The sequence below is a fragment of the Mesoplodon bidens genome (assembly GCF_964165515.1).
Source record: "Mesoplodon bidens genome assembly, chromosome: 3".
NCBI lineage: Eukaryota > Metazoa > Chordata > Mammalia > Artiodactyla > Ziphiidae > Mesoplodon > Mesoplodon bidens.
The window spans coordinates 32035652-32058855 of NC_138178.1; the positions used below are offsets into that span (position 1 = coordinate 32035652).

Genomic DNA, 23204 nt, shown 5'->3' on the forward strand with positions numbered 1-23204 from the left:
AGGCCAGCCTCTCAGGAGAGAGCCGCCCGGCACTTCGCACATGTTGGGTGCAGGCAGGGACACCCCTGCCCAGACTAGGGGGCTGCTGGCTCCTCCCTGGGGAGCCGAGGGGGGCCTTCTGGGGTGAGTGGGGAGGGTGGTCTCAGCGGGGCAGGTGCCGGCCTCTGGGCCCCGTCTGGGTGATGGGCCAGTGGCCTCCAGGGTTCCTCTCCTGCTCTCACCTGGGACGTTGTGGCCGAGGTCAGCATGGGCAGCTGGCCACAGCCGAGCCCGGTCCACGGTGGGGAAGGAGGAAAGCTGGATGCGGGCCAGCCTCGCCTTGTGTGAGCTGGGGGAGGTCACTCTGACTTTCGACCTCAGTCCCTGTCTCTGAGATGGTCCGTCCTGACCCCTGCCTGCGTCTTGGGGTGGGTGGGGCCCCAAGTAGCACACCTCGAGAGTACACGCCTGTGCGCCATGGGGTCCCTGCCAGCCAGGCCTACCCGGCAGGCACAGCGGGGAGGAACTGAGGGCTGGGGGAGGGGGCCCAGGAAGAGGAAGTGGGGCCAGAGTGGTTGCACAGGCTGTGTGGAGAAGCGGGTAAGAGCAGGGCGCTGCTGTGCCCGTGGTGAGTGGCACAGGAGGGGGGGTCACGTAGCCCACTGGCCCAGGCCCTCTCCCAGGGGCCCCGGCTGACCTTGAAGAGTTGGCTTCTTTGGGATGGGGGTGGCCAGGTTGGCCAGGGGCTTGGCCTGCGGTCTGGCTCCGGTGTGAGTCTCCTCGGACCTCTCCGTGTGTCCGCCGGTGACTATGCCACCCCCGATGTCCTAGTCCCGCAAGGCTCCAGAGGCTCTTCCACTCTGTGCCTGCTCCCCCAGCCCCGCGCATGCCCTGCCCTCATCCTGGCTTTCTTTGGTCTGAGGGGAAACCCTTTCCCAGAAGCCTGAACAGGACCCCCAGTTCCTACCTCTTCACCGAGCTCTGGCAGAGGACACCGATTCTCCTGCCTGGAACTTGGGGTCTGCGTCCTGACAGTGGGGTGAATTCGTCTGGGCTGCAAGGCGAGGAAGGGTGGCAGCTGGCACCTGCCCCATCCACCTGGGCTGGTTCCAAAGGGTCAGTCAGTCGTGGGAGGGTGGACAGAGCGACTTTTATGACAGGAGCCTGGGGGACCTCCAGCGCATGATTACAGCCCTGGGTCTGCTGCTGTTAGAATGCGTCACCATGGTCTTCTAAGTCAGGCCAGGTCTGTCAAACTCTTTATCAGGGAATGCCTTCCAACCCCATTTGCAGTGGGACCAGGGGCTCTGGAGCCCTGGGGTCCTGCCCTGGGAACTCCTTCTAGAAAAGCAGATTGGACTTAATTGCTGTTTCTGAGTTTCTCATGCTCTCAAGCCCACCCCCCTGCCAGGTTCTAAGGGGAGCCCTTGGACTGGTATCTGTGGCGGTGGGATTTGGGATGTGCTGTGGAAACAGCCTAGCCAGGAATGCGAGCGTTGTTCATTTAACACCCGCTTTTCAATTTGTGTTATTTGTGGCTACCGTTTCCTAGTTTGCTACAGATTTCTGTTTTTAATTTTCTGAATAGGTAAATACACTGTGTGTTTCAAAATCTGGGGGTTTAAGTCGTCTCCCAAGGAAAGTTCTCCAAGTCCTCCTTGCCCTCTGTGCACTCAGCTCTCTGCCCCCACCGTCCTCGGCTCCAGGTTCTCAGATGCCCGCCCAGAGCACCTCTGCAGACACAGGCAGACACGCATGGGTGTGCACGCAGTACTCAGCCTCCTGACCGCGCGTTCTGCTTGGGACCTTGCTTTTCTCACTCAGAGCTGTCCCTCAGAGACCTTTCCGTCTCAGTTGAGAACGTGTTCCACTCCTTCTTCACAGGATTCTGTCTTATGGGTGTCTGTTAAATTTATGTAATGGGCCCTGGGAGGGCATGAATTTTCTTGAGGCTTTTGCTGCACCGCATAGTCAGGCACACATCCCATCTTGCAGGTGTGCAGGTGTGTCTGTAGGATAGCTCCCCCAAGTTGTGAGTTCAGAGGATACACACGTCTGTCATTTGGATAGTTATTGCCAAGTCGGCCTCCATAGAGATTGTAGCAGTTTGTACTTCCATCAGCAAAGTGTGGGAGTACCTGTTCCCACCGTCTCAGCACCCTGATAGGTAAAAAGTCAGGTGTCTCTGGGGGTTCATTTATATTTGTCTCCTGATGGGTGATGTTGAGCATCTTTTCAGATGCTCAGGAGTCATTGTACCTCCTGTTTATGAACTGTCAGCCTCAGCCCTTGCCTATTTTTCTATTGAGTATTATGTTTTCCTTTTAATTTCTGTGAACTCTTCCTGTATTGGAGATTAGCCCTTTGTAACAAGAGCTGCAGATATATTTTTCTCAGTTTGTTATTTATTTTTTGCCTTTCCTTGTGACTTTCTCTGTGGAGACATATTTTAGACTTTGTTGTCAAATTTATCGATCTTTTCACTTACGGGTTTTAGACTTTGATTCATAGAAAGAACTTCTATCTTAGCATTTTAAAGGAATGTTCTCAGGTTTTCCCCTAGAACATCTGTGGTTTCACTTTTCTCATTTAAATCTCTGACCCATTCAGAACTTAGCCTGGTTTAAGGTGTGAAGAATGGACTGGTTGTTACCTAGTTATCCTGAGACATTTTTGGACACTGCCCCTCTGCCTTGCCTTAGGTGTCACTGCTTTCTGCTACACAGCTCCTATGATCTTAGAATCTGGTCCAGGCATTTCCGCTGTGCTCCACTGCCGGTCAGCAGCTTCTGCAACGGCATGTTGTATCTGGTGGTCCAGTCCCCCCACCTCATTCTTCTTCTTCAGCATTTTTCTGGCTGTTTCTATTTGTTTATTTTTCTGAATGAATTTTAGGATCAAGTTATCCTATTCCAAAACAAAGCAAGGCAAAGCAACAACCCAAAACGTCTACTTTTAAAAATACACCTGCATCCATTGTACAAACGTGGAGACACACGCATCTGCAGAAGGCGGATTTTCTTGTTTAACCCGTGCCCCCAGGCTGTGTGTAGCAGTCTCCAGGCAGCTGCCGCCTCCCTTCGTGTCCTGCCAGCCCTGGCAAGTGTGAGAGTACACAGGAGCGTGTGATGAGCCACACGCGTGCACCACAGCAGCGGTGGAGGAGGGCACCCGGGGCCAGGCTGTTTCAGCAGAGATGAGTCCTGGCTGCTGTCTGGCCGGGGACGCTCCCAGGAGCCCCACCACTGATAACAGCATATCTCCTCTGAACACCTGTGTGTTCTCCCTCTTAACCCTCACAGTTACTGTGAGATGCGGCCATGACAAATGAGTAGGAGCGCAGGAGCCGGGGAGGGGCAGGCGCTGACCCCTGCAGGGGCTGCTTCCATGCCGAAATCGCCTCTTCTGCTGCCTGCTGAGTCCTAGGGTGAGGGGGACCCCACTGAGTGGCAGCTCTCTTTCCTGGGCCTGTACAATGGTGGGTAAGAGCTTGCAGCCTGGACTTCCCAGGAGACGGGGCATCTGTGTGTCAGCTCCATGTGGGTCTGTAAACCACCGGCAGAGTAGCCGAATGTCCTCCTAAAGAAAATAGGAAAGTCAGCCTCCCCCTCAGAGGACAGGCCTTTCTGCTGACCCCAACCAGCTTGGCTTTCCTTAGAGGCTGGCGGTTGATTGGCCCCAGTGGTCGGCCATCTGCCAAGATGCCTCAGAGTGGGAGGGAGAGCGGGCCTCCCAGGAGTGAAGAACGTGGCCGTTTTGAGGTTGGGAGCTGGAAGCAGCCCTATGCTGGCGACCACAGATTGGAGCTATCTATTGATGAATGACAGGCCTCTTGCTAGCAGCGAGTAGCTGGGGCCTGGGAGCCCGGGAACAGCTGTTTCTCTGTGGAGGCCTCTCCCCGTGCCACCCTCTGACTCTCTGGACCAGCCCTGCCTCTCACCATCACCCCCCCCCCCCCAGACACACACCTGTACGGATGCCTTGTGCTCACTGAGTTCTGCTCTTGCAGGCCTGGGTACCCCTGCACCATCTGCTTTTCTGTCCCGGGGCCCCTGGTCAGAGATGCCTCTCCTCCCTTCTCGCTTCCACGGAGGGAAGCTCAGCCAGGCTTCCCCGAGCTCGGGCTAGTAGAGCCCGGCACTCACTGCCCAGAAGGGGCCCTGTCCTGCAGATGTTGCTCTGGTCCTGGCTCAGGGCACACACACACCCCAACTCCCCGCCCCTGACTGCCCACCAGAGGCTCACAGACAGAAAAGGGCCACGACGGTCTTTTTTATAGGTGCTGTTAGAGCCAGCACCTCCCTTCATCCTGTGGAGGCTGGCAGTTTGGCCGAGGCTGGATGGGGCGAGGGAGGTCATGGGGAACACGGCCTTGAGAGGGCGAGCAGGAGGCGGTCTGAGCCGGAGCATGCGCACTAGTGAGCCCAGCTGCACCTGCGGGGGGCGGGCCTGGGGCGGGGCCAAGGGGGGTGGCTCCGCGAGGAGCCTCTTGTGGCTTCTCGGAGAGAACATACTGTTCCCGCCCAGGCCTGCGGCTTGGGCAAGAGTGTGGGACGCCCTGTTCCCTGATAAGATGAGGCAACTGCTCTCGGCCGCCTCGCAGGGTGCCAGGGAACATTTATGTAACCCCCGCCCTGCGTGCCCCCGGCCCGCCCCCACGGCCCGCTACCTGCGTGCGCCCGCCCCCAGCTATCCCCCTCCCGCCACTGCATACCCCCAGGTCCGGCCCCCCAGCTCCTCCCCACACAGCGCCCCCAACGACCAGCACCAGCAGGTCCTCGACCTGCCCCCACCGTTACCCACACCCCTCAGTCCTGGCTCCCTGGGGCCTAGCACCCACTGGCGGGTACCCACCCTCCAGCCCCTGGATCCCCAGCGCCCCCCACAGTGACCCTGGCCCGCCCTCCTCCCTGTGCATCCAGCCCCCTTCCTCCTTCCCTCACTAGGCCCTCTCGCCATCCTGTCCCACTGCCCCCTCCGCCCACACACCTGCCGCCCTCCTGGCTTCTGAAGGAGGGGGGCGGGCAGAGCGACCTGAAGTGCGCGCACCCCAGGCTTAGGCTCCAGGGAGGCTGCAGGAGGCCTGGGCTCCCTCCAGGGGTCTGGGGTCTGGGTCCCTTGTGCGCTGGGCCTAGCGCCCTCCGGTGGCAGCCCCGCGGTACCGCTGCTGTCTCCCGGTCACATCCCAGCAGGAGGCAGGTGCGGAACTTGAGCCTGGCCAGGAAGAGGCTTGGCTTTGTTTGGTGCACGGGTGCACGCCCCGCCGTCCTGGACCTGCTGGCCCCTGCCCCGCTCTGGGTGCAACCGTCCCTCCCCTGGCTCAGCTTAGCCACGTGCCACCTGGGTCAGTCCCCGAGCGGCAGTGGCGGTTTTCAAAGTGAGGCCCAGAGACACCTGCAGGGACTCCAGACCCTCCAGATAAGGTCAGAACTATTTTCTCAACAATAGCATTATTTGTCCTTTATTTTCTCAAAAGAATACAGTGGAATGTTCCAGAGGCTGCATGAGGTGTGATGACATCATCCCTCTGACAGCTACTGGAATGTGTGCTTGAGTTTAAATGTTTTTGTTTTAATTTCTATGATAAATGTCAATGGACATAACCCAGGTGAACAAAAGCTCCCCGGGTTCCTTACTAAAAGGGTGAGCAGTGCTGTTGTGGAGGTCTCTGGTCTCTGTCCCCCTGTACAGGCTGCCTTTGCCCCATCCGTTCGCAGTTCTCCCGCTGCCCCTGGTCAGCCTCCCGGGTGCTGCTTGAATGTCACCACTCAGAGGCCAGCCAAGCGAAACCCGGTGCTGCTCCTCGCCGGCCTGCATCATAACTTCTGAATGGTTTATCCGTCTGTCTGTGGACCAGCTTATTGGCCACCTGGAGCGGGCTGACAGAAGAATAGAGGACGGACCAGGGAGAGCCCTGTCTGTCGACATCACACCCACGTTCCCAGGGCTGGGCATTGCTTTTGTGCTCCATAAAAGTGTCATGCTGCTGATGCCCCAGTAGGCCAAGGGCTGCGTGCTGGCTGAGTAGCGATGCTGGGCTTTCCCCACCTTCTGCCACCAGGCTGCCTAGCACCAACATCCCACCCTGTTGGATGCTGCCTTTCGCTGCCGCCCTGGGGTCATGCATCCCATCTCTAATTATATACATCTAACGTGCCTCCCGGGGTTGCAGCAGAAGGACCCTGAAAAGGACAAGCCTCCCAGTGAGGACACAGGGTTTATTAGGAAGCAAGACTGAGTGTGGCTTTGGGTTGGTTCTGTGCCCAGCACCCCCAACCCCTGCCCCTCCCGGCAGGCCCAAATCTGAGGAGACCTAGTTGACAAGAATAATAGATAAGAGCGAAAATAACATCTCGGGAGTAAGCACTGGGCCTGTACCAGGCACAGTGCCAAGGGCTGGTTGTGTGCAACCCTGTAGAATCCCCACGTGGACCCCACTGTGAGGATGGGACACTGTGTTCATTTCCTGTGGCTTTTGTAACCAATTAACCACAAACTGGGTGGCTTAGAACAACAGAAGTATGCTCTCTCACTGTTTTGGAGCGCAGAAGCATGAAGTCAAAGTGTTGGCAGCGTTAGTCCCCCCCTCCCAGTGTCTGGTGGCTGCCCCAGACTCCGAGTCCCCTGGCTTACGGGTACATCACTCCCTGGAGTCCTTTCCCCTTTTCTTCTGATGTGTGTGATCTCATCTCATGATCCCTACCTTAATTGTATCTGCAAAGACCTTTTTCCCAAATAAGGTCACCTTGACAGGTTCCAGGGGTCAGGACTTGGACGTATCTTTGGTGGGGCCACTATTTACTGCCCCCTGCAGGCAGTGAGGCCTTTGTCTGAGGCCACGCATCAGTACACCACGGAGAGAGGAGCTGAGCCTCATCTGTTGGACCTGGTGCGCTAGAGTCTTGAGTGCAGCGCCGGTCACGTGAAAGGGCAGCACTGCATTTCGTGCTGGACTTTTCCAGACACGTAAAGGGTAACTGTGCACTGTGAAGCTCCTAGGGTGGGATTAGTGTGCGGCACTTCTCAAACTTTGTATTGATTCTTTCTCCCCCCCAGAACCGATTAACAGTTTTAAAATTCTGACTTTTCTCTAAATATGGTTTGGTGTTGGGCTAGATATTTAAAGAATAATTTTTCAGCATTCCTTTTTATTGTTACCAAAGACATAAATGCATATGATTTTTTTAAAAGACACATAACACAAAAGAGTTTGCAGCAGCAAAAAAATCCTCTTCCCAATCCAGCCTCATTCTCTAGAGATCAATACTGCTCTGATTTTAGTTGTCTTGGTGGTTACTGCCATAAATAAAACTGAATGACTTTATTACTGTTTCTCATTTTATCAACTTTAGATGCCATCCCTTATCTCCCTACCCTGAAATTGAAGGAATTACCTCATTCTTACCTCTCCCCCACCTCCTCTTGAATTGATGGTTATATGATTGTTTTTAATTCTTTTGTTGATTATCCTTATAGCTTTTAACCTCATTTCGAGATTTCCTTTGACTGCACGTGGAGGTATTCCTACCTTTCCCTTAAACCCACATTCTCTCCTGGGGCCACGAATCAGTGGTATGGGCTTTGTCTATTATAAGATCGATTCTAAACACTGACAAGCAGTGCTAGGGTTCACATGATCACGACTGTGTGAAGACTGCTTCCGTATGCCAGGGCCTGTGTTTGGAACTGCATTCCCTTCTGCCACTTCATGGGGTTGTTGTGAAGGATAAATAATACACAAAAAGCCCCTAAAACAGTGTTTGGCTCGGAGCTCTTCCCTCATTGCTCGTAATCATGTGGCGTTTTAGTTTGCTTCTAATGTACACAATTTTCTTACATGTCTTCTATTTTTCCTGGAGTTACTAATTGCCTCTCTTTTTTCCCTTTACCCAAAGAATAGTATGTGCCTTGGCCATGTCCTGAAATGTATTCAGCCTCTTGATCATACTCTATGGTACATGGAACTCCCTTTCTTCTTGTAACCCTCCCTCTGTGATTCCTGGCCCACAGTTCCAGTGGCCCACCAAGTCTCCCTCACTCTTGTCCTAGGATGACCCTTCATTGTTCACTTACTTCCCTGGCTTCTCAGTTTTTTCTTATTTTTGCTGGAGTGTGCAAGGTAAACTTGGGAGGCTGTGTTTCTCTCTCATCTAGCAGCTAGTGTAACTTACGAGAAGTCTGGTGTGTGTCCCAGCCTTGTTCCCTCCCAGAGGACCTGCTTCTCCCCTTTCTCTCCAGTAAGTTTTGGGATCTCCTCTTCTTACCTAGTGTTCTGACACTGCAGGTATTCTCACAGCAGGAGCCTTTACTCACTCCCTGGCCCACCTCTGTACTAATAACCCTTTCCATGTTAGTTTCCTGTCTCCTTTTTTTACTCTGACAGGTACTGTTCTATTGTTTCTTTGGTAATTTCCTCTTCTCCATTTTTTTTGTTCTTTTCCTCAGTGCCTTCTGTTAATTAGATGTCGAACCCACAAGATTGATTCCCTGTGATGCTGAACTTCTAGCTCTTACTGTTAGTAACAGATGGGAAGTGATGGTTTGCTCTCTTGCTTGATTGTGAAACCACCCCGCCCCACCCTGCCTCCCCCTCATAACAGAAAATCAATAAGGAGAGCAAACAGAGCCACACACAGCTCTCAGCTTCAGCATTGCTAGGAGACAGAGAACACTGCAGCATTCACATATTTTCTAGAGCTGTTTTTTTGTTCTTTTTTTCTGGGATATTTCCTTGAGTATGTTTCCAGCTTTTCTATGGAATTTTTGTTTGGGCAGCAATACTCCCAACTTCTAAACACTATTTTTTGTTCTCTGAACTTCCTTTTTATCCTGTTTGCTTTATGCATAAAATTTTATCTGAAATTTCTTTGAGAATGCTAATTAGAATTTTTAGCTTAATATTCTCTTCTGTTTCCCGGCTTTACTCTATTTTCCTCTGGAGTCAGTGGTTTTGTTGCTCTTGGCCTTTCCCTTTCATGCCACTGGTTTTCCTTGGACGTCTGGCCATCTTTGGGTGTCTGTTTATATTTAAGGTTGATGGGCTCATTTGGAGTGGGCGGTGTAGATTTCCTCTGCTGAGCACTGGTGGACCAGCTTCAAGGGCTGGCTCTCAGCTTCAGGGCCAGAGTCCGGGAGGGAGGGGGAGAAACGGGGCAGGAAAGTGTACTGTGTGGCCACCCCCAGTGCCAGAGGGCTGCATTCTGGGGTGCTAGAACCCCATGCTGGTTCTCCCTGTGTAATTGATGTCTTTTGTGTGTGTGCGCGTGGTTCAGAGTTTGCCCGGGTAAAGGCTGGCCTGCCCCTTGCCCTGAGCAGGGGATGGGAGGGAGGGGTGAGGTCCTGACTGTAGCCAGCCTTCCTTACCTTCCTCTTCTAGGTGTCACCCCGCAGCCTCCTCCTGTGCTGCCTGTTGGCCATGTTGGAACATCTCTGAGAGGAGGAGCAGCAGACTCTAGTTGGAGCCTGCTGCGGTAAACAGACATCTCGGTCATAGACTCTCAGGCCCTGGAAATAGTCCATCCTGACCCATTCATGTTACAGATGAGGAGACTGTGGACCGTCTGAATGGTGGCTGGACGCTGGCGTCAGCAAATTGTCTGCAGGCCCTGCAGGGCTTGGGGGCTCTGGAGTAGGGCTCCTGGTGGGGCCAGGGTGGTGTGGCCAAACTTGCAGGCCTGCGAGCTCTCCCTGACCCCTCCACCCTCTCCTCCTAGTTTCCCTTCTTAGAGCCCAGGGACCGGCCTGTGCTCCCCGCCACTGCCTAGGGACAGCTGACCCTGCAGAGGGTGCTGCGTGGCATGCGGTGCCGGGTACTTGAGGGGGCCGCAGCACCTGGCATGCTGCCATTTCCTCCCGGGAGATGTCTGCTTACATCCACCCTGCGGACAGGAGGGCGCTGGCACCCACACCTGTACCCTGAAGGATTTGTCACCGAGGCTGTCGGAGATGGGGCACCGGAGATGGGGCACCGAGGGAGGCGCGCAGGGAGGGAGGGGCAGGCTTGGGGTGTGGGCTGTGACTGACCCTCCCTCTGCCGTGTCGCCCACAGGGGAGCGCCCCTTCGCCTGCAGCTGGCAGGACTGCAACAAGAAGTTCGCACGCTCTGACGAGCTGGCGCGGCACTACCGCACGCACACGGGCGAGAAGAAATTCAGCTGCCCCATCTGCGACAAGCGCTTCATGCGCAGCGACCACCTGACCAAGCACGCGCGCCGCCACGCCAACTTCCACCCGGGGATGCTGCAGCGGCGCGGCGGGGGCTCGCGGACCGGCTCGCTCAGCGACTACAGCCGCTCGGACGCCAGCAGTCCCACCATCAGCCCGGCCAGCTCTCCCTGAGCGCCGACGGCGGGGCGGGGCCCGTGGCAAGCCGCGCCCCATCATTGCCACGCCCACCCTAGGCCCCGCCCAGCCCCGCGGCCCCTCCTCCTTACCATAGCCATGAGCAGATGCTCTCACCTCCTCCCGTGATTCCGTGTCGTTTCCTTTTGTAATCAGAAGAGAGTACTTTATGAAGTCAATAACAACAAAACGATTTTCTTCACCTCAGGTGTCAAATTTGTAAGAAAATAACGAAAAAATTCCAAAAAACACCATCCACGATTGCACAAGAGACATACCCACGAAGGTGATTCAGCGGTGTTGAACCCCCCCTTTCTCAGGGATGGACATGTTCCACGAGGTCAGTGAGGACACCCCCTTCCTGCCGCCTTACTCTGTACATAGATTTGCACTCTGGAATTTCCTTTTAGGTTTGGGCACACACTGGGGGCAAGGCAGTGCAGGTGGAGCTCAGCACACGCGGCGGATAGGCCGGTTGGTTAGTTTGGAGCCGTGGTCACCGAACTTGTGCTTCCAGGGCAGACCCCTAAGCAGGGCCCGCGGCTCCCTCTTCCTGCCCCCCGCCCAGCTTCAGCCTCGCCCCAGCTGGCAGTGGGCTCAGAATGCAGACGGCTCAGAGGGACGCCTTAAGCCGTGATGGGTAAGGGGAGCACTCCCCAGGGAGACTGTCGGGGTCCTTGCCTCCGGGACCCTGCCCTGGTCCCCCTCGGAGCGCCGGAAGCAGAGATGCAAACCCGTGTTGGGCAGCTGGCCGCACCATCTGATGTCCACATGGCCAGGGCCCCCGCCCGCTGCTGTGTCCCCGCAGAAGGCCCCAGGACCTTCCACTATTACACCACGTTCTCTGACTGGTCTCCTACAAGGGTGTCCGAAGGTGTCATTGGTGCGTCCAGTTCCCACGTTCTCCCCGACTGGCCCTGCTCTTGGGATGCCTTTGTTTGACATGATGGGTAAAGCGAGGCCACCTGGCCAGACGCTCTGTGTGTGTGGCTTGCTGTGGCCGCGCTCGGCACTTCACAGAGACTGTTCCGTAGCAAGAGACCGGAACATTGTGACTTGGAACTTTGGGGGGTGGCGAGGCGGATGTCATGGGAAATGCAGTCGGAGAATGTGCATTCTCTTTCCTCCCTGGGGAGCACCGGACGGAAGTTGTGGGAAGTGCTTTTTTCAGACCCACCGTGTCCCCAGCTCAGAATTAGCGAACCCTCAGCTTCTCCATGAGCCCTGTGTCCCTGGACTCCTCCCTTCCCCTCCTCCTTTTTCCCTCCTACCTGGGAGGCCCCGGCCTGTGGGGCACTGGGGTGCAGGGCCCCCACCGCCAGCCTTCCCGTGCTGACGGGGGCGGGCAGAGAGCCGGGGACGTCTCTCCCGGAGCTCTGACCTGGGCAGGTGGGTCAGGCCGGGCTCCAGCGCACTCCTCAGTGGAGAGCTGAAGCCACCACCTGCCCAGTCACCTCCCTTCCCTTCCTCCAGGGAGTCGGGGCCTGTAAATACAAGTCCCCAGGACAGTGTGTGTGAGTGTGTGCGTGTGTGTTGGGGCAGGGAGTGTGGGTTTGGGAAGGACTTGGGGTATCTTGCAGAGACCTCTGTTCATTTCGATGAGGAGGGATGATTCTTGGGACCTCAGAGGGCCGTAGAGGGGCTTCCCTGAGCCCAGAGTGCCTTGGTTGTGGTCATCCTGCTTCCACCCCCAGCCAGTCACAGCGAGGGATGCAGCACAGAGGAACCCCGGAGACCCAGGCCCAGCTGGTGCTCGTAGCCCCTGGGCGGCTCCAGAGCAGATGGGCACCCTCTGTCCCTAGCAGCCAGAGGCAGGCAGTCTGCTGTCTGCAGCGCTCTGGTTGCCATTTCTAACTCTGCTGTGTGTCAGCTGGGATCAGCCAGTGGTGTGGTGGTGGCTTCTGAGTAGCATGGTAGCTCCCGAGCTGGGCGGGAGCATTGCTCTTGCTATGGGTGGGAACCAGGCGGGAATGGTGTGGGGTGAGGAGGTGGCCCCACCCTGGCTCTCTTTGGGCTCTGTGACAGCCCTGCTCGCATTTGGTCCAGGAGAGAGAACGGGAAGTGCTGGCCACCTGGACGGAGCCACGCCCTGAGCACCTGGGGTGAGAGCTCTTCACGCCCGGTTCCAAAGTGAGGCCCGGAAGGGCCCTCGGAGGTCCCTCCCAAAGTTGTTTCTGGGTGGGGCAGAGAAAGCCACACTCCGAATACACTTCATGTCTCAGGAACTCACATTCCAGGTTCAGGAATTTTATTCCAGAGTCCTTTGGTGTGCTCGCCACGCACGGGTCCCTGAAGGCTGGGAGAAGCCACGTGCCCCGAGGGGCCAGGCTTCTTGTGACCCGCCCGCAGCATCCCGGAGGAAGAAGGGTTTCCGACCCCCCCTGCTCTCTGCGTATAGGAAGGGGGCAAAAGGACTCTAAACCCAGTCATCGTGGAATAAAAGAAGAGTGGTTTGTTTTAGAGGTGGGGTGGGGGGTGGGGGAGGGAGAGCGGGCGTTTGCTGTTTCCAAAGAGAGCACTTAATTTAATGTTTCCTCTAAGTGACCCAGGGCTGTTCCGTCTGATAGATGGAAGGGTGACATTGCCTTAAAACAGAAATATGCAGGCGTTGGCTATTTTCGGCAGATGAGTGTGTCTTCGTTCCCAAAGTAGTTCTCGTCTAATGGCAGGTTGCGGTCCGGTCCTTCTGAAGTGGGCCTGTTTGGGAGACAGGCCACTGCTCTTCTGCCTCAGGGCACCTGGAGGGAACTCCCGCCCCGCAGCCCCAAGCACTCGGCCTGGGGTTCCAGCCAGCAGGCAACCTGACTCATCTGGGGCTAAAATTCATCTCACTTGAAGGGTGGGAAAAATCCATGTATCTCAGGCTAAGTTCGAATGGGCTCTTGCTAGTATCTCATCATCACGACCCGTGGAGTGTGTTTGGAAGAGAAGAGTGCGGTGGCAGGCCCTGGAAGGCCGCACTCGCTCAGACCCCCACGGAAACACGGTGGGCGACCCTGCTGAACAGCCTGTATTTTTTTCTAAGATGTAGAATGTCTTCCCGGCCTGGGTCTGTTTCAGGGTCTTTCATTTTTCCGGTTTATGGCCATGTTTGCTGGCTTCAGTGTGACTGAGGAACCCCCAGGACTCCTAGAAACAGTAGTGAAAACTCGAACCTTTCTTTTGTGGCCGACTCCAGCGCTTGCAAGGCCAAGGGGGCGGAGATCTCAAAACAAAGGTTGCCTGAGTGAAGGGAGAGTTCCCCTCCAAAAAGGCCTACAAGTGACCCTGGACTCAACCAGGGGGCTGGTGTTCAGCCCATCTCCCAAACAAGGAAGCCCTCTTTGCGTCAGCCATAATTATTGGGGTTGTCAGCTCCCCATACACCTACCCTACTCTGCAGCCATCGGGAAAAACGCAGCCCCTTCCACAGAGGGCCCTGGGGTCCTTTCCTGTTGGGTGCTATGTAGGAATGGGCAGTGATGCCCTTGATGGGAATGTGGTCCTGGAGGTGCCCTACCTACATCCTGCTGCACCCCACCCACGGCACTCGGGGTGCATGATGACCCCCCTTTATTCTGAGGCCACGCATCCGGGCAGGTGCAGGATTCGCCAGGGTGCAGCCTCCAGGTGCAAACTTCAGCAGCACTGGGGTCCCCAGTCCTCCCCATGCCCTGGGTCACAGCTCAGACCAGGGAAGGTGATTCGGAGGTGGGGACAGACAGCTGGGCCACGGGTGCCCCCAGCCCTCTTCTGGGGACACACAGGGCTGGTGGCTTTCTGGGGTCCAAGTGAAGTGCGGCAGAAGCGGGGTCTCCAAGTCTCCTCCATCCCCAGCCCAGTGTCTCCAGAAGACTGGCCGCTTTTCTTGCCAGAAGCAGGTGCTAAGGTGGCTGCCAGCGTCAAAGCACGCCCCAGGGACTCGCCCCTAGAGCTCAGCAAACGAGAGGGCCACCGAACAGGGAAGCGTGATCTGAGCAATAGCGTCCCCTCATTTCTCAACTCCTGGTTTCGGCTGTGTTTACAAGGCTACCTGATGTTTTTGACTTCTGACAGCTATCACTTTTTTTTTTTTTTTTTTTAACCCTTTTTCCAAAGTCGTTTAAAAGACTGAGTGCTGGAAGGTTTGAAGGGCCTGATATATCCGTCACATTGTAGCCGGTAAGAAATGCTTTGCAGGTCACCCACATCTTTCTGTCCAAAGATTCCACGTGCGATTCTGGTGACCATATTTTCCAAAGCTAAAATCAAGGGTGTGGGCTGACCCTTTTAGAATTCAGGATCACCCTGGGAAAAGCCAGGTCCTGTAACTGATTTTCCCCATTCTGAGGCTGAGTTTTCAAAGGTTTGTCCCAGACACATCCCAGAGAATTTTGTACCAGAATTCGGATGCACAATCCAGCTTACTACTGATTAATGCCTGAACACCGTTTAGGGAGAGGCCCTTCCCCCACCTGCTACTCTGTCTCTCATCAGTTAGAAGAGTTGGACTCGGTGGGAGGCGTGAGCCTGGGGCCACACTTGGTTTCTACTGACCCCCATCGAGGTATTGGACTTGCAGTGTTCCCCCGACCCCACGCAGCCTCTCCCCTTCTCATGCAGCTTTAAAACCTTACTCCTTTTATTTAAAGATGAACAGAATGGGAGAAAGTGGCTTCCCCTGCCCTGCGCATCATGCATTCCCTGTGGAGGACACAGGATGAAGGGGGGCGGCGGGGCCGCGTAAGCAGCTTTCTCTCAGGGCTTGGGACGTCTTCCTAGTGACATGGCGACAGGCTGCTGCACGTGCTCGTTTGGAAACCAAGCTGAATGCCTGCCTGGCAATCGCAGGTCTGGGTGAAAGCCATCTCTCCCACTCAGCCCAGGGCCGCCTGTCCGAGGCCCGATGCCTCCCTCCCCACCCTGCCTTCCATGGAGCAGGGGGCCACTTCCCAGTGTGGCTCAGACACCCGGGGGGAGGCGTCCATTCCTAGGTCAGGGTGCCTGTCTGGGTGTGTGGGTGGGAGGCTTTGCTCCCTCGCTTCACCTTAGAGAGTCCCTTGTGCCAAGTGCCGAGGACCCTGAGGGCTGGAGGCGTCGCTCTCCCGAGCAGCTGTGGGTTGTCTGGCGCGGGCCGCTGTGGCTCCCACGGGGCCGGGAATTGCTGTGTGGGTGGGCTGGGTGCACGCGGGTCTCTGCCACCCCCGGACTCTGCACAAAGGGCCCCTCCTCCTCCCAAAGCCATTGATGGAGCTTCTCTGGAATTGTTTGCCAAAATCCCAAGGTAGAATCCAAGGGTCCAAGACCATTTCCATCGAGCACACGTCTTCCTTTTCCATAGGAACTTTTTTTTGTTGTTTTTTTTAACCACCACACCATGCTTCCGAAGGCCATGTTTCGTCTTTCCTGGATCACTACAGTGAAGTATTACAGTTGTACAGTTCCCAATCTGGCCTTGGCTTGCTCGGATAAAACTTTGTATGTATTTTGTAAGGCATAGATTCTATATTGTAATGATGTCCTATGCAAAAAGAAAAAAAAATGAACTAAATTGTAAATTTTATTGTTTTAACGTGTATGCATGTTTAGTGACGTTTACATTTTGAAATAAAATTTATGATTCATTATTTTATTTGCCAGAGCTGGTCCTTTGATGGGCATGCCTTGGAGAGGCTCTGGGAGGGAGGGAGGGAACTGAAATGACGCAGCTCAAGCAGTTGGATGTAGTTGGCTGAGGGGCGCACACCAGCCTGGAACTGGCAGGCCTTAACACGGGGAGAGGGAGAAGGCTTTACGGGGGGTGAGTGCTCTTCTGGCCGTCTACTACCCCGGGGTCCTCGGCTCATCACATTCCCCACCCCCACCCCACAGAAAGCTCATCAGCCTCAATCCCCAGGAGCGCTGAAAAGAAAGGCAGGTTCCCGTGCAGGGCATAGCGCTTGTCCAGAAAATGCCCTAGATGCAGCCCACCTAGGTCCCCCGGGCCAGCCTTGGAGACCGACCCCGAAGTGCTCTGCCACGGGGGCCAGCCTGGCACTGTGGAGACAGGGCCAGGGGTCCCCGGGATCTGGGGGGAGGGACAGCATCTGTTGATGCCAGAGCCCACTTAAATCTCCCATGGTCATGAACTGCCCCAGCCGCTCTCCAAAGCAGGGCCTGTCCAAGACGGGCAGGGCAGGGAGGGGGCCTGGACCACTGCTGTGCTTCCGCCCCACGGTCGCAGCTCTACCAGGCACAGACCCAGGACTGTGATTCTTATCACCTCTTCTTCATACATAGGCTACGTGAAAACCATGAAGAAACGTAAAATAGCAACAACGGAAGGCCTTGCAGTGGATGAAAGATGCTTTTTCCTAAAGCTCCATCCACACCGGCAGGCGTTTCCTGATGAGAACTTGTTTTCTGCGTTACAGACAAGGAGGAGGGGTGGGAAGGGAATGGCCCCCGGCACACACTGAACTGTCAGGGAAACAAGCACACGTTTTCAAACAAAAGTCTCTGGTGCCGAGACGTGTGGAGCCAGCCCTGTCTTGGTGGGAGCGTGTTCCCAGGACGGCTGTGATTGCGCCTTCTTGGAGACGGTTCCTGGTTGCTCAGAACTCCCTGGACAGCAGCACGAGAGATGGAGCCGCTTCCATAAATAATTGTGTGCTGAGAGCCCAAAAGGCTTCAAAAACATTGATGGGAAAAAGCAGCCATCCGTCCTGATGTCACAGCAAAGGTTTGAAAGAGGTCGAGGGCTCTGCTGGGGTTCCTTTCCAAGAGATGGGGGTGGTGCCTGGCGTTCAGGAAGCCTCCATTTCAGGAACCTGGGATCTATAGAGACCCAGAGAGGCCCCCAGTGGTGTAGAAGGAAGAAAATAAACAATAGGTTTTCCCGGTGCTTGAAAAGCGGATTTACTCGTGCGTGTCCACAAACAGAGCACGTAAGCAGTGTGGGGGAGGGTCTGTGGGGACAGGACCTCAGCCCTGGGCAGTGAGTGACCAGGTGTCAGATTAAAAGGTCAAACTGAAGGCAGTTAGGTGCAGCGCTGAGGGCGTGGGGGAAGTTTGCACAGAGGCGTGGGGTGCACTAGGCCATGTATTGGTTAACAGAATTCAAAACAGCCAGCAGGCCAGCAGGATGACAGCAAGTCCCTGACCAGAGCTGACTGGGCACGTGCTGCTCCCGGCTGGGACAGACCCACATCACCGAATAAGGGGGAGACCCCGCCCGGCCAGCCTGGCCTGCTTCAGGTCTCCCGTGGTGGGGATGACCAGAGAGCTGCCTTTGAACAGGTAGTGGGGTGGCATCTGGTGCAGGACGTGTCCTCCCGGAGGGCAGAGGCTGGCTGAGCATTTCCCAACGCCTGGCACTGGCCCACAGGCTGTGAGCGCCCTGCTGCGGGGGGCGGGGAGGGGGGGTGGCAGGGATCTGCATTCTGCAGGGGAGCCTGATCAGGAGGCAAAGGGAGGGCTGCAGTATTTTTCAGGGGGAAACCCGAAACTATCTCCCCATGGCCTTGGCAGTCCTGTTGGGGTGTGGGCTGGCCTTCGGTGAGCTGGGCTCGCGGCAGAGGGCCTTGAGTAACAGGTTAGACTGTGTAACTTACTCTGGGGACGTGGGTGGCTCAGTGCCCCCAGTCAAGCCCCCTTTATCTATGATAAACTTTCAGCCATTAGCACCACTCCGAAGGCTTTCCAAGTGGAAAGCATCTTGACCCAGTGACAGCAGCCGGCTGCAGCCTCGTGGAACAGACAACCTGCAGCAGCGGCCCCAGGACCGGCAGGTGTTGATGGAGACGGTGCCGGAAGCACAGGGCCCTTGTTAGTTTCACCTCGTGGTCATCCTCATTCACGGGAGAGAGAGGCCCAGAGAAGCAATGCTCTGGGCTTAGCCTGTAGCCCCTGCCCCCATCACAGTGTCTTCCATTCCCAGCCTCAACAGTGGGGCAACGAGTTATTTATGAATTCCACAGGAGTCCTGGGTGAGTACCAATAATAAATACCAATATGATTTGCATAATCAACAGGCTTCCCCTTGGACCTCCTAGGAAGAGTTGTCAGCACACGCACAAGTCACACAAAGGCTACAGCTTAGTGATCCATTACTCCTTCGGGAAAATAGGTACTGAGCTCGGGCCCTGATGAGCGGAAGCTACAGCCCTCACTTGTCCTGCTCTTTCTAACCATAAGCTCATTCCAGAGTGTTAACTGTGTGGACCCAGCCTGGAGGGTGGCTCATCCAGGGCTCCGCAGCTCTCTCCCAGCCACAGTCTGGGGAATTTCTTATGCGAACCTTCCACTCTGGGAACAAAGCTGCTAGTGTGTGGCCTTTGACTGCAGTGGAAGTGCACCCCCCAAATTCTCGGCGGTGGGGTACACGGGCGGGGAGGCACACACAGCAAGCGTCGGCCATGATGAGCCCTCACTGGGGTGGGGGTTGAAACTCACACTTGCATTACATATATTCTTATGAATGCAGCAAATATTAAATAATCATAAATAACAATAATAAATAAAAATGAATAATAATAAATAATTAAAAAGTTAAAGTTATCTGTTAAAATTACCAAAATGTTTAAAACAGTATCAATAGGAATAGGGGGTTAGTTAAATGAGCTATGTGATGTCCAATATGCCCAATATTCACTATATTATTAAGTGAAAAGGCAGGTTATAAAACAACATGCAAAATAAAATGACTTTTTTTTTGGCTGCATCACTCGGCTTGTGGAATCTTAGTTCCCCCACCATGGATTGAACCGGGACCCTTGGCAGTGAAAGCGCAGAGTCCTAACCACTGGACTGCCAGGGAATTCTACACATTTTATTTTTAAAAAATGTTCTCTAGGGCTTCCCTGTGGCGCAGTGGTTAAGAATCCACCTGCCAATGCAGGGGACACGGGTTCGAGCCCTGGTCCGGGAAGATCCCACATGCCATGAAGCAACTAAGCCCGTGCGCCACTACTGAGCCTGCGCTCTAGAGCCCAGGAGCCACAACTCCTGAAGCCCAGGCGCCTAGAGCCCGTGCTCCACAACAAGAGAAGCCACCGCAATAAGAAGCCCACGCACCGCAACGAGCCCCCGCTCGCCGCAACTAGAGAAAGCCCGCGCGCAGCAACAAAGACCCAATGCAGCCAAGAATAAATAAATAAATAAAATTAATTAAAAAAAAAAAACTTAAAAAAGTGTTCGCTACAGCTGTATAATTGTGATTACATATTTATATGCACAGAAAAAATACTGGTAAGAGACATAAAAGTCAAGCAGTTGTTATCTTTAGGTAGTGAAAAATAGATTATTTTTGCTTACTTATTTTGGTTAATTCTCTGAATTTTCAAAACTCAGGTATAATGTTTGGAATTAAAATCACAATAGCACTTGTGTGAGGCTAAAAGCTTGCCCAAGGTAAGCTGGGGAGCACCCCATCCCCACCCCCAGGAGACATCCACCAGCATTCATGGCAGTGCCTTCGGGGAGAGCAAAACCCGGACACGCCCAAAGGCCCCCACGTGCGCCCACGTGCGAAGGGACATGCCCAGTGGCTGCCTGCACATCCGTGCAATGGCGCCATGCAGAACTGAGGGCATTAACCTTACGATATCCAAAAACAGTGCTGCACAAAGAAAGCAAGCTGCAAACAGGAAGGCTTCCATAGCATCGTGCTTGTGAGAGCCGGGAGACACATGGAGCAATGACCCTGTTCCTCGAGCATCGGTACCCACTGGCCAGGAGTACAGAGGATGCAGGGAGGACACGGTGGGGTGGCTCAGAAAGGCCCAAGAGGCTTTCAACAGTACCTTCAACACAGCATTTACTTAGGATTAGAACTAGGTAGTGGGACCTCTGGGGTTGTCTCTTTCTCCATATTTGCTTCAGGTGTGAAACGCTGGACAATTTTACATCGTCCAAGGATGGGGCCGGCGTGAATCATCTGGGCTCCTCCAGGCAGGCCTGCAGGCTGTCCCTGCACTGGGTAGATCTCTGCTCCCGAATTAGGGCCGCTGCCAAGGAGCCTGGCACCCAGAGCACAGTCACCGGCTGGGACATAAGCCATATGCAATGACCAGAAATAAAAATAGAACTGCTCCGGCCGGAGGCGAGGAGGGGGCCGAGCTCTTTGCTGGGAAGCCTCTGAAACAAGAGAAAGATTCACTGATCTGAGACTACAGAGGGATGCAGCCCTGAGTGCAGGGAGGGGTCCCAGTTACCTGCTCTGGTACCTGGAAGCATCCACTTGGGGGGTAGGGGTGGGGAACTGTTATAATTATTGTTATTCTTCAGCCACCCACCCACCCTGCCCCCACTGGCACTGTGCCCTTAGGTAAATATTTGAAACTGGTTTTTTTTTCCCCTTCTTGTATACAATAGGGTAAAGGATGCATGCTCTGTATACATGGGTTGTAAAACTAATTGAGAAAGTGCCAATGAAAATACTTCACAAAGTAAAACAGCAAACTGTGTTTACTATATGGATTGTCCAGTCATGAACTTTGTGGACTTTGGAAGTAATCTGATCACTGGTTTCATGTTTAACATTTACGAATTTTAATCAAAGTAATACGTATGAACAAGGTTAAACAACCAAATAATTCCCCCCAAAACGCAGTGATAAAATGTCTCTTTCCTCCCCCTCCCACCCCTGACCTTCCCCTACAAAGTTCCACCACTCCAGGGCTAGTCCTTTTTTTATCATTTCTGTTTTTAAATATCTTGTTGGTTATTCCCCGAAGCCTCAGTGGAATGCTTATCCGTCCTTGGGTTTTGTGATTAATGGGCTTCCTGATATGAAGGCTAAGTCTTCTCTGTGAACCTACAGTCACCCTCACTTCGGACCACTCCAGGAAGATATTTTTAGCATCCAGGGCCCGTTGGGTGAACACACTCCCTCAGTAGATTAAAATCCTATCTCATTTTAGTTTGCCTTACATTTGAAACTTCATTTGTAGTATACATGTTTTTCCCTGTAGCTTTTAAATACCTTTCTTCCTTCTTGTTAGTAAACTAATCAGGTGCCTCTCCCAGAGCCTCAATTTCTTTGTTCCCAAAGCTTCTCCCCAGCCCTCTCCCTGCTCCCGCCTGCAGAGCTGTCAACCCTGGGACTCCCCTTACCGCCCCCAGGAGGGTCATTCTAGAGTCCAAATAACATGTTTTTCTCTTAGTTTTCTTTCTCATTTTGCTGAAAAACATCCTCAAGTAACTGTCCTAGAAAGGATGCATGGGAGGTGAATTGAATCCTTGAAGGTGTGAAAATATCTTCATTCTGTCCCGTACGTGACTGATAATTTGGCCAAGTACAGGCAGACCTCACTTTATTGCACCTCGAAGATATTTTGTCTTTTACAAGTTGAAGGTCTGTGGCAACACTGTGTTGCCAGAAGACAGCATTTTTTAGCAATGAAGTATTTTTAACGAAGACAATGCTATCGCACACTTAATAGACTACAGTATAAACGTAAGTTTTATATACATTGGGAAGCCCCAAAGCTTGTGTGACTCGCTTTATTGCAGTATTTGCTTTACTGCGGTCGTCTAGTCTGAACCCTCAGTCTCTCCGAGGTCTGCCTGTATGGAAAACTAGGTTCAAAATTACTGTCTTCGTAACACCCACTGCTACCCAGAGGAAGTCTGGTGCCAGTGTGATTCTCACTCCTTTGAAGCAAACATTTTACTTTTACCCTCTATGGAATCTTCCAATCTTTTCTTACACTGTTGTTCCGGACTTTCATGCATATATTTCTAAGGGCAGGTCATTTTTCCTTCATCCTGCATTCCGTAGACCATTCCGTCTGAAGACTCTGTGTCTCTTTAGGACTGGAAATGTTTTCTTCTTTTATTTTATTGCTAATTTTCCTCCCTCCATGTTCTCTCCTTTTTCGTTTCATACTAGTTGAATGTAGACTTACTGAAGCAACCTTCTGTACCCCTGACGTCTCCCTTACACTTTTTCTGTCCTTCTGCATTGTCCTTGGATTTATCTTCGCTTTCCTCCTGATCTGCTCCCTGAGCTGGAACAGCCTTCTTTACTCAAATCTCATGCCTCCTCTGAGACCCCGGCCACACTGGGTGGTCTTCCAGCCTCTCCTGGCATCCCTGTCCCCAGGCAGTGCCCACGGCCCCTCAGCCAGAAGCACCTGCCCTGACCCTTACCGGGCTGCTGAAACGGGCACGATGAGCCTTCTCTACCAGGTGGGGGCTTTGGGGGTTGCGGCGGCTATGAAGGGGGTGGAGGGGCTCTGGGGCTGGGAGATGGGACTGTGGGGTGGGGCTGTGGAGGAACTCTATGGGGGGCTGTGCGGAGGGGGGCCGTGGGTCACTGCCCTGTCCAGGCCGGCAGGGGCTCCTAGAGGCAGGGACGGAGTGAGAAAAGGGCTGGGAGGGAGGGGCGGGGGGGCCTCTCTCGCTTCCCAAGGCTTCAGGAAGTTCCTGGAATTCACGATCTGCTCCCAGAGGGGTTTTCTGGAGAAACCAGGAAGGCTCGGGATTCCCGCGTGGGCGGGCGGGTGTGGAACAGTCGGCACCGGTGACAGCAGGGCGCTCCCTGCGAGCCGGACCGCCTGTCTCCGCGCCAAGCTCCCCAGGATCTGCCCTCGCAGCTCCGCGGGGCTCCCGGGGAGACACCCCCCGCGCTGCGTCTCCACCGCCCACCGCATCCCCGCCCGCGCCCGGTGTCCCCTCCCACCCCGGAGCGCCCCGCCCCCGGCCTCCCGCGCCCCGCCCACTTCCTGGACCGGGCGGGCGGCCTGGTCCCCCGCCCCCAACCCCTCCGGACTACCCGCGGCTGCTCCTGCAGCTTGTATTTGTAAAACCCCCGCAATGTCTCTCAGCCTTCTGGCTCTGAGGATATGTTGAAGCCACTCCAGAACACACACCCCACACACACACTAATTATATGATAGAAAAACGATGCCATAGTCTTGGGTAATAATGACGGTAACCCTCTT

General features: G+C 54.5%; 1 protein-coding gene across 1 annotated transcript in view; it reads left to right on the forward strand.

Annotated features, from left to right (window-relative positions):
• Nucleotides 1–10522, forward strand: part of KLF13 (KLF transcription factor 13) — a 40809-nt gene extending 30287 nt beyond the window's left edge. The window contains exon 2 of the mRNA XM_081228463.1: nt 10028–10522. Within this exon, the coding sequence (XP_081084589.1) occupies nt 10028–10317 (290 nt within the window). The 3' untranslated portion in view covers nt 10318–10522. The remainder of the gene's footprint in view (nt 1–10027) is intronic.
• Nucleotides 10523–23204: the final 12682 nt, after the last annotated feature.